The sequence below is a fragment of the Hemibagrus wyckioides genome, linkage group LG03 (genome assembly GCF_019097595.1).
Source record: "Hemibagrus wyckioides isolate EC202008001 linkage group LG03, SWU_Hwy_1.0, whole genome shotgun sequence".
Taxonomy (NCBI): Eukaryota; Metazoa; Chordata; class Actinopteri; order Siluriformes; family Bagridae; genus Hemibagrus; species Hemibagrus wyckioides.
In genome coordinates this window covers 1,674,455-1,687,645 of record NC_080712.1, presented here as the reverse complement: position 1 = coordinate 1,687,645, position 13,191 = coordinate 1,674,455, and the positions used below count along the sequence as shown (strand labels likewise).

The 13,191-nt window shown below is 41.2% G+C and overlaps 1 protein-coding gene across 4 annotated transcripts in view; it reads right to left on the bottom strand.

Annotated features, from left to right (window-relative positions):
• Window positions 1–12,879, bottom strand: part of coro2aa (coronin 2Aa) — a 40,411-nt gene extending 27,532 nt beyond the window's left edge. Inside the window, exon 1 of one of the 4 annotated variants that reach the window (XM_058383286.1) lies at window positions 12,544–12,879. Coding sequence is in view for 2 of the 4 variants with exons in the window: in XM_058383295.1 (XP_058239278.1) it covers window positions 11,451–11,456 (6 nt within the window). In the remaining 2 variants the exon portion in view is untranslated. Of the gene's footprint in view, window positions 1–11,450; window positions 11,664–12,543 lie in introns of those variants that run through there. The other 3 variants (XM_058383277.1, XM_058383295.1, XM_058383267.1) reach the window with 3 other exon arrangements.
• Window positions 12,880–13,191: the final 312 nt, after the last annotated feature.

The window sequence follows — 13,191 nt, the reverse complement described above, 5'->3', positions numbered from 1 at the left end:
ACACACACACACACACCACCGGCATATAAAACTCCAGTTTATCTTTCATTATTATTATAATAACTGAACAATGCACACAAACACACACAAACAAACACACAACTGAACAACACACAGAGACACACACACACACCTGAATGTCTTTCATCTGCATTCAGTCACTAAACACACAACCTCAGGCACTTTACTGGGACTAGTGCTGTTTACCAAACACACCACATACACATCATCTTCATCATCATTAACACACACACACACACACACACATCATCATTAACACACACACACACACACACACACATCATCATTAACACACACACACACACACATCATCATCATCAACACACACATCATCTTCATCATCATTAACACACACACACACACACACACACACACACATCATCATCATCAACACACACATCATCTTCATCATCATTAACACACACATCTTCATCATCATTAACACACACACACACACACACACACACATCATCTTCATCATCATTAACACACACACACACACACACATCATCTTCATCATCATTAACACACACATCATCTTCATCATCATTAACACACACACACCTCATCTTCATCATCATTAACACACACACACACACACCATCTTCATAATCATTAACACACACACACACACACACACACACACCCATCATCTTCATAATCATTAACACACACACACCATCTTCATCATTAACACACACACACACACACCATCTTCAACATCATTAACACACACACACACCATCTTCATCATCATTAACACACACACACACACACACACATCATCATCATTAACACACACACATCATCATTAACACACACACATCATCATTAACACACACATCATCATCATTAACACACACACACACACATCATCATTAACACACACATCATCTTCATCATCATTAACACACACACACCTCATCTTCATAATCATTAACACACACACACACACACACACACACACACACCATCTTCATCATCATTAACACACACACACACACACACCATCTTCATCATCATTAACACACACACACACACCATCTTCATCATCATTAACACACACACACACACACACCATCTTCATCATCATTAACACACACACACACACACACCATCTTCATCATCATTAACACACACACACACACATCATCATCATTAACACACACACACACACCATCATTAACACACACACACACACACACACATCATCATCATTAACACACACATCTTCATCATCATTAACACACACACACACACACATCATCTTCATCATCATTAACACACACACACACCTCATCTTCATCATCATTAACACACACACACACACACACACCATCTTCATCATCATTAACACACACACACACACACACACACACATCATCTTCATCATCATTAACACACACACACACACACACCATCTTCATCATCATTAACACACACACCATCTTCATCATCATTAACACACACACACACACACACCATCTTCATCATCATTAACACACACACACACACACACCATCTTCATCATCATTAACACACACACACACACATCATCATCATTAACACACACATCATCATTAACACACACACACACACACACACACACCATCATCATTAACACACACACCATCTTCATCATCATTAACACACACACACCATCTTCATCATCATTAACACACACACCATCTTCATCATCATTAACACACACACACCTCATCTTCATAATCATTAACACACACACACACACACACACATCATCTTCATCATCATTAACACACACACACACACACACCATCTTCATAATCATTAACACACACACACACACCCATCATCTTCATAATCATTAACACACACACACACACACACACACACACACATCATCATCATTAACACACACATCATCATCATCATTAACACACACACACACATCATCTTCATCATCATTAACACACACACACACACACCATCTTCATCATCATTAACACACACACACACACACACCATCTTCATCATCATTAACACACACACACACACATCATCATTAACACACACATCATCATCATTAACACACACACACACCATCATCATTAACACACACACCATCTTCATCATCATTAACACACACACACCATCTTCATCATCATTAACACACACACACCATCTTCATCATCATTAACACACACACACACACACACACACCTCATCTTCATAATCATTAACACACACACACACACACACACCATCTTCATCATCATTAACACACACACACACCATCTTCATCATCATTAACACACACACACACACACACCATCTTCATCATCATTAACACACACACACACACACACACCATCTTCATCATCATTAACACACACACACACACACACCATCTTCATAATCATTAACACACACACACACCATCTTCATCATCATTAACACACACACACACACACACCATCATCATTAACACACACACCATCATCATTAACACACACACACACCATCATTAACACACACACACACACACATCATCATCATCAACACACACATCATCTTCATCATCATTAACACACACATCTTCATCATCATTAACACACACACACACACATCATCTTCATCATCATTAACACACACACACACACACACACATCATCTTCATCATCATTAACACACACACACACACACACACACATCATCTTCATCATCATTAACACACACATCATCTTCATCATCATTAACACACACACACCTCATCTTCATCATCATTAACACACACACACACACATCACCTTCATCATCATTAACACACACAATAATCATCATCATTAACACACACACACAATCATCATCATTAACACACACCATCATCATCATTAACACACACACACACACACACACACACACACCACCTTCATCATCATTAACACACACACACCTCATCTTCATAATCATTAACACACACACACACACACACACACACCCATCATCTTCATCATCATTAACACACACATCATCTTCATCATCATTAACACACACACACACACACACCTCATCTTCATAATCATTAACACACACACACACACACACACACACCCATCATCTTCATCATCATTAACACACACACACACACACACACACCATCTTCATCATCATTAACACACACACACACACCATCTTCATCATCATTAACACACACACACACACACACACCATCTTCATCATCATTAACACACACACACACCATCTTCATCATCATTAACACACACACACACACACCATCATCATTAACACACACATCATCATTAACACACACACACACACACACACCATCATCATTAACACACACACCATCTTCATCATCAACACACACACACCATCTTCATCATCATTAACACACACACACACCATCTTCATCATCATTAACACACACACACCTCATCTTCATAATCATTAACACACACACACACACACATCTTCATCATCATTAACACACACACACACACACCATCTTCATCATCATTAACACACACACACACCATCTTCATCATCATTAACACACACACACACACATCATCATCATTAACACACACATCATCATCATCATTAACACACACATCATCATCATTAACACACACACACACACACACACCATCATCATTAACACACACACCATCTTCATCATCATTAACACACACACACCATCTTCATCATCATTAACACACACACCATCTTCATCATCATTAACACACACACACACACACACCTCATCTTCATAATCATTAACACACACACACACACCCATCATCTTCATAATCATTAACACACACACACACACCCATCATCTTCATCATCATTAACACACACACCATCTTCATCATCATTAACACACACACACCATCTTCATCATCATTAACACACACACCATCTTCATCATCATTAACACACACACACACACACACCTCATCTTCATAATCATTAACACACACACACACACACACACCATCTTCATCATCATTAACACACACACACACCATCTTCATCATCATTAACACACACACACCTCATCTTCATAATCATTAACACACACACACACACCATCTTCATCATCATTAACACACACACACACACCATCTTCATCATCATTAACACACACACACACACACACCTCATCTTCATAATCATTAACACACACACACACACATCATCTTCATCATCATTAACACACACACACACACCATCTTCATCATCATTAACACACACACACACACACACACACACCTCATCTTCATAATCATTAACACACACACACACACACACCATCTTCATCATCATTAACACACACACACACCATCTTCATCATTAACACACACACACACACACACATCATCATCATTAACACACACATCATCATTAACACACACACACACACACCATCATCATTAACACACACACCATCTTCATCATCATTAACACACACACACCATCTTCATCATCATTAACACACACACCATCTTCATAATCATTAACACACACACACACACACACCATCTTCATCATCATTAACACACACACACACCATCTTCATCATTAACACACACACACACACACATCATCATCATTAACACACACATCATCATCATTAACACACACACACACACACACCATCTTCATCATCATTAACACACACACACACACACATCATCATCAACACACACATCATCATTAACACACACACACACACACCATCATCATTAACACACACACACCATCTTCATCATCATTAACACACACACACCATCTTCATCATCATTAACACACACACACCATCTTCATCATCATTAACACACACACACACCATCTTCATCATCATTAACACACACACACCATCTTCATCATCATTAACACACACACACACCATCTTCATCATCATTAACACACACACACCATCTTCATCATCATTAACACACACACACACCATCTTCATCATCATTAACACACACACACACCATCTTCATCATCATTAACACACACACACCATCTTCATCATCATTAACACACACACACCATCTTCATCATCATTAACACACACACACACCATCTTCATCATCATTAACACACACACACCATCTTCATCATCATTAACACACACACACACCATCTTCATCATCATTAACACACACACACCATCTTCATCATCATTAACACACACACACACACACCTCATCTTCATAATCATTAACACACACACACACACACACACACACACACCATCTTCATCATCATTAACACACACACACACACACACACCATCTTCATAATCATTAACACACACACACACCATCTTCATCATCATTAACACACACACACACACACACACACACACACACACACACACATCACCTTCATCATCATTAACACACACACACACACACACACACACACATCACCTTCATCATCATTAACACACACACACACACACACATCACCTTCATCATCATTAACACACACACACACACACACACACACATCACCTTCATCATTAACACACACACACACACACACATCAGATTCATCATCATTAACACACACACACACACACACATCAGATTCATCATCATTCACACACACACACACACACACACATCAGATTCATCATCATTAACACACACACACACACACACACACACACATCAGATTCATCATCATTAACACACACACACACACACACACACACACACATCACCTTCATCATTAACACACACACACACATCAGATTCATCATCATTAACACACACACACACACATCAGATTCATCATCATTAACACACACACACACACACACATCACCTTCATCATTAACACACACACACACATCAGATTCATCATCATTAACACACACACACACACACACACACACACACACATCACCTTCATCATTAACACACACACACACATCAGATTCATCATCATTAACACACACACACACACACACACACACACACACATCACCTTCATCATTAACACACACACACACACATCAGATTCATCATCATTAACACACACACACACACACACACACACATCAGATTCATCATCATTAACACACACACACACACACACATCAGATTCATCATCATTAACACACACACACACACACACACACACACACACATCAGATTCATCATCATTAACACACACACACACACACACACACACACACATCAGATTCATCATCATTAACACACACACACACACACACATCAGATTCATCATCATTAACACACACACACACACACACACACACACACACACACACACACACACATCAGATTCATCATCATTAACACACACACACACACACACACATCAGATTCATCATCATTAACACACACACACACCCAAATTCATACACACACACACACACAAATACAGATATACAGATACACACACACACACACAGATATACACACACACCCAAATTCATTCATACACACACACACACACACACACACACACACACACACACACAGATACAGATATACACACACACACAGATACAGATACAGATATACACACACACACACAGATACAGATATACACACAGATACACACACACACACACACACACACACAAATACACAAACACACACACACAGATACATATATACACACACACACAGATACACACACAGATACACACACACACACAGAGTGAATAATAGATGGAGTTTGATCTTCATGTTCCAGTAAGGAGGAAAGTGAAAGTCTTCATCACTTTATCTTACTGTGTTTATAACAAAACTTCTGCCAGTGACTCGTTACCTCGTTACCTCGTGTCAGACATCCTCATCCATGCACTGACATCTCATACACACCTCACTTAAAACTTCTGAATCTCGACCAGACACCAGACTGAATTTCAGTGACTTTATTTCTCATCTGATTACAGTCTGTAGTTCATCCCTCTGAGGTTGCCAGATATTTTAGAAGAATCAGTGTTTATTCGTCTCTTCTACGTTACAGCTGAACTTCACACTGCTCCACCTTTACGTCCATCGCAAATAATAATTAATATCAACTAATATTAATAATATCGACCTAAAGATCAGAAAATATTTGTGTTTAAATCCATAAACATAAATAAAAGCATAATGTTGATAAAGTTAAATTTTTTTTTTTGCTTTTGTGTAAATGGAACACAATCTAGTTGATGTTCACTGTGTATAAGATGTTCCCTCATTAATATTCATGACACACTCGTTAATATTCGCGCACACACACGCACAGAGTCCGGAGTCCTGGAGTAGAGATGATAAATTAAAGCAGTGTGTGTTGATGAACTCCTCCAGTCACCGTCAGCTCTGTCCTAACAGTGTGTGTTTTTGTTTGCAGACAGTGTGGCAGCTTTGTGTGTGTGTCAAGCTCGGGAGGAGTGTGTGGGAGATGACGCTGTATGTGCGTCTGTGTGTGTTGAGTGCTTTGCATTTGCACAGCAAAATATCCCAGCACTCTCTCCTCCCAGTTTGTGTAATCCAGTCTGAGTGTCACACACACACACACAGTGTTAGTCACAGCATTAAGATAAAGGTGTGTGCACTACTCCATGTTCCTGCTGCTAATAAGGGTGTTAAATAAATAAATAAATAAATAAATAAATAAATAAATAAATAAATAAATACGCATGATTTATCCTGATGCTCTACCTCTGCTCACCTTCTACTGTAGTTCCCCCTGCTTCAGTGGATAATCTCACCCCAGGACTCTTCTTGAGTATGAGCAGATTGTGAACCTCCTTTCCGACACTTAGTACTTACTACATCTTTACTTTTCTATAATCTCTCTATTCCGAGTCACTCCGTAAAAGATAGAAGAGAACGACTTCCCTTAGGAGTCTTTCAAAGTTTCTTCTTCATGACTTCTCGGGGAGTTTTTCCCTTGCCACTACACCTCTGGCTTTGCTTGTTAGGCGTCTCCGATCGCATTTCTGTAAAGCTGCTGTGTCGATTGTTCAAGTGAATAGAGAAATGAAAGAGAATATATTCTGAGTTAAACATTCACGATCCTATCTTCCTGCAGAAAAGTCAATGGATGGGTAGCGCTTAGGGCCGGCGGGATTCAGAGACCTACTTCTCTGCAAGCACTGGTGGGTTCAGACATTACACAACAGCACAAACTTCACGCCTTCATCAGGTTCAAAGCACAAGTGATCTATGACAGCGCAGGGATGCTGTCGGATCCTTGCAGTGAACACACGAACCTACGTGCACAGAAATATTCTGGAAATACTTTACCTGCATTTTTATAGCTACAACTCGGTTATCACATGTGAACACTGTGCAAGGTTTCAGAATAGAGACATCACAATAATCAAAACTGAATGCTTTCTGATCACCAAGATCATCAAGCAACTTTCCCGATCCTTCCACTGAACATACTGCAGTCACTGCCATTACTGTCCTCTGTTGTTGATGCTAAGTAGTGAAGTGAAATGTGCATGCGTGCTGAGAAAAATCCTATAAATAACAATCGATCAGTTCTCATTCATGTTGTGTGGTCAAATGTTGGATATGTGTCTCATGTCTACAGGTCTGATCTGAAAATTCAGGCTGTGGGATTTGTGTCTCTTCGACATTAGTGGCTGCTGTTGCACTAATCAAGAACAAGTATTAGCTTAACTTTTATCTTTATAACCTCCTCCTTCCCATGACAGGGAAAGAACACTCGATTTCCAAGCAAAGAAACCCTGTGAAATAGTGCTATTTGTCAAAAGATATTAGCTTGTTAATTTAGTAGTGGATACTGCAGAAGCAATACGTCTACTGACCGCAGGATACATTTATAACAGCAAGTAAAAATCAGCATTAAGTGTCAGCTTTGAAGAGAGAGAAGCCACGCCTATTTCACTGTAACCAACAGGTTAAGGGTGTTGATGAATTCTGATTGGTGGATCGGGGTGTTGATGAATTCTGATTGGTGGATCAGGTGGTGATGAATTCTGATTGGTGGATCAGGTGGTGATGAATTCTGATTGGTGGATCAGGGTGGTGATGAATTCTAACAGCAGCTCTGAGTGTAGCACAGCTTTATATTAATACCTTGTGGTTTCCATAGCAACTGCTCCTTCACAGGGATGGGTGTGGAAGGAGTCTCCAGTGTCAGTGCTGTGCATCAGTCAGAGGTGATGAGACACACACACACACAGAGAGAGAGACAGACACACACACACACACACACACACACACAGAGAGAGACAGACACACACACACACACACACACACAGAGAGAGAGACAGACACACACACACACACAGAAACAGACACACACACACTCATCTGTAGCTTTCTCATGTCAGCATTACTGCATTTTGAGTGATGAGTAACATCCCGTGTGTGTGTGTGTGTGTGTGTGTGTGTGTGTGTGTGTGTGAGTATGTGAGCTGTAAGCTCAGGTGAGTTCACCATGTTCCCCTCCCCCTACCTAAACACCTCTCTTGCCTTGCACACACACACACACACACACACCTGGACACCCCCAGGCTGCACTCTCACTCTCTCTCTCTCTCTCTCTCTCTCACACACACACAAACACACACAGAGGTGACATCAGGCCTGATGTTGTACTTCTCATTTGGTTTTATGAGCGTAACTCCAGATGTTTCAGTCAGTCTGTAACAGGTAGGTGTGTGTGTGTGTGTGTGTGTGTGTGTAGATAATGAGGCAGTATATTAGTGCAAAACTCATTTATATAAAATTTGTTCACACACAGTGAACATTTGTCATTTCTGTTCTTTGAACAACAGTGTGTGTGAGACATAGTGTGTGTGTGTGTGTGTGTGAGAGAGAGAGTGTGTGAGTATGTGTGTGTGTGTGTGAGAGAGAGAGAGAGAGAGAGAGAGAGAGTGTGCAAGTGTGTGAGTGTGTGTTAGTCCTCTGGATTCAGCAGTGTGTGTGTGGAGGAAAAGGACAGACGGAGTTCAGAGAGCGTGTTTGTACATGGCCGCACCCTCAGGACTTTGATACCTGGCAACAACCACAATCCTACTGCACTATTACACACACACACACACACACACACACACACACACACACACACACACACACACGTCTTCTGTTCACACTTTTTTCCTGTGATAAAACTTAATAATCCACAAATCTATAAATTAGATCGATACAGAGATTAGATTTCATTACTTTAATAATTTTCACACAGTGAAGCTGATGATCTTCTGGGTTGCCAGATCTGTGAGATTTAAGCAGTCCAGTAACCAGACAAGAAGCTTCCTTCACATTCACAGGTTAAAGAGACACACATATGATGTTCTGCTGTAACGAAGCACATCAGACTTTTATTCAGAACTGCTGGAGACAAAAATCTGATCTTCTCCAATCAGACCTGAGCCACTTCCACAACGCGAAACTAGATTGGACATGTAGATCTGAATAGATTCAAACTGATTCATCAGAATGAGAAGGAACAGGAACAGAGAGATCCAGACAGATCTCCAGGGAACAGCTGTGTGGATGCAGGAGGTCCAGGTGAGTTAAACATCACACTCTGAACCATCGGACAGGTCCGATCTGAGCAAAACATCAGAACCGTGCAGCGTCTAATCTGAACAACACAGTTTTCTAAAGACTGGTAATAAAACGTTCCTCAGGGCTTCTTTAAAGGTTCACTGCACTGAACAAAGCAGCGTGTTGTTCTTTAATCCGAGTCTCAGATCATCACCAGTATACGTTATTAAAAACTTCTCAGAGAACAAAAGAGAACCTTCACACCTCACCTCACATCACCACTGCACTACAGGAGGAACCTACACACTCTGTAGAACCTCACAACAAGCTGCTTCTGAAACCCTTTCCTGGGGGTGAGGAACCCTTTAATGATCAAACAAACCTGTAAAGTATCCACAAAAAACCTGTAAAGAATTTGTAAAGAATTTTTACAGAAAACATAAAGAACCTGTAAAAAAAAACTGTAAAGAACGTGTAAACAACCCTTTTGTCTAAGACTGGATGAAGATCAATGTTAAACTCATGATGGTTTTAAATAAAAAATAAATCTCTGAAAATGAAACAGAATTCCTGTTAAGGTTCTTCACTGCTTAAGCTCTTACAGGGAACTTGATAGAACCTGAGAGAAGAACCACCACACAGATGATCCTAAAGAACCTCTGGTCACTACAGCATCACAGACATTTAGAACCTTATGGATTTGTCGTCCTGCTAAAGGAAAGGTTAAAGGTTCTGTGTGAAAACCGTCACCATGTTTTTCATTTTTTTCGTGTTTTAGCCCTGACTCCAGCTGTAACTGAAGAGAGCGGTGCGGCGGGGCTTTACTGCTTCAGTCTGTCCAGTTCTCTCACCTCCTAATCTGTACACATTACTCAAACTCCTCACCTTCCACAGCGTGACCTTTCACACTCATACCTCCATCACGGTTATCTCTCCATCTTGTACACCGCAAGCAGAATGTGCTGTAAAGCTATGCTGCCGGTCTGACGTTTGCCGTGATATTTCCCAGATTCTGAGACGGATTTCTCGTTAAGAACGACAATGAGGAATTCTTACTCTACAGTGAAACTCTGTTAGCTCCGCCCACTGTGACATCATCTGACACACAAACAAAGTTCTGACAAGAATAACAAAAAAACCAAAACCAACATCCAATACAGTCCCACCAGAGTCACTAAACCCACCAGACATCAGACATGATCCACTATAAATATGATAATCAGTGAGGGGGCGGAGCTTATCTTTAAGACTAATTTCAATAATGGAACAGTTTAATGCTGATAATGTCCTTCATACAGATCTGTAAACAATCATAAACAATCCAAGCCAAACGTTAATGACCGCCATCGATACGGAGAGGGTTTATGATCCGGGGATTTTTCCAGAAAGTTCTGATTTATTGATCAGACTCCAATCTACAGTCTGAGACATGATAAGCATTAGAACACTGAAACCTCACACACACACGGACACACACACACACACACACACACACACACACACACTCGGCTGAACCGCCACCTCATTACAACCTGCCTCAGGTATGTGTGTGGGACATGTTTAACACACACACACACACACACACACACACACACACACACACACACACACCTGCTACACTTCCATCCTGTCTCATTAATACACGTGATCAGGGTCCAGTGTGATAATATTCTCATCATGTAGAGAAGTAACGAGGTTGTAGCTGGTGGTGCAAGGACACACACACACGCACGCACGCACACACACACGCGCACACACACACACACACACACGCGCACACACACACACTCGGAGTACTCAGTATTGATTAGTTTCACACTGTGTCAGATTTAACAAGTTAACTTTTTTCTCTCAGTTTTCGTTACCTGCTTCATCTGTCTCGCGCTCACCTCATTAAACACTGCTACACGTTTAACCTCCCTTAATTCCGAGTAAGCGCATTACACGTCTCCTCACCTGTCTCTCTCCTCACCTGTCTGTCTCTCCTCACCTCGTTAACGCTCCTTACCTTTGTGACGCTCTTGCGCCGGGAGCTCAGGTGAGATGGTCAGGATCTTCAGGGTTCTCTCAGCAGGTCGCTCACACGTTTCCGCAGCGGTGTGTGTCCTCCAGCGCTCATGAAACAACCTCGGGTGTGTGTGTGTGTGTGTGTGTGTGTGAAAGAGCTGCAGTCAGGACGGAACACACAGCTGATAAATGATAATGAGGGAAAAAAAGCGCTGCGGGACTGATGACGAGGATGATGAAGATGATGAAGAAGAAGATGATACCTGGAGGCGGAGAAACCTGAGCGCGAGCCGTGTCTTTACACCGGGCTATACACGCCTTGTTTCGGCTTTCCTCCAAAACCACGCCCATTGCGACGCCACGCCCCTCCCCTGCCTCGGGTCTGATACGCTCCGGATTGGCCAGCCTAAGAAACGCTAGTGAAAAGCCTTCCGCTGTGGGATTGGTCAGCTCCGACAGTGGTTGCGAAAGAATTCTGCTCTGGGATTGGTCAGTTCCGCTACAGCATGTGGAGGCGTTCTGACCCGCTGTGGAACCCAAAAAGGGTCACAAGCACGTGTCCCTGACATAAAAAGATTTTTGGTTTACCGGAAAAGGTAGGTGTAGTGTGTGAACGTGTCTTCTCTCTGATTGGACGAGACATCTGTCA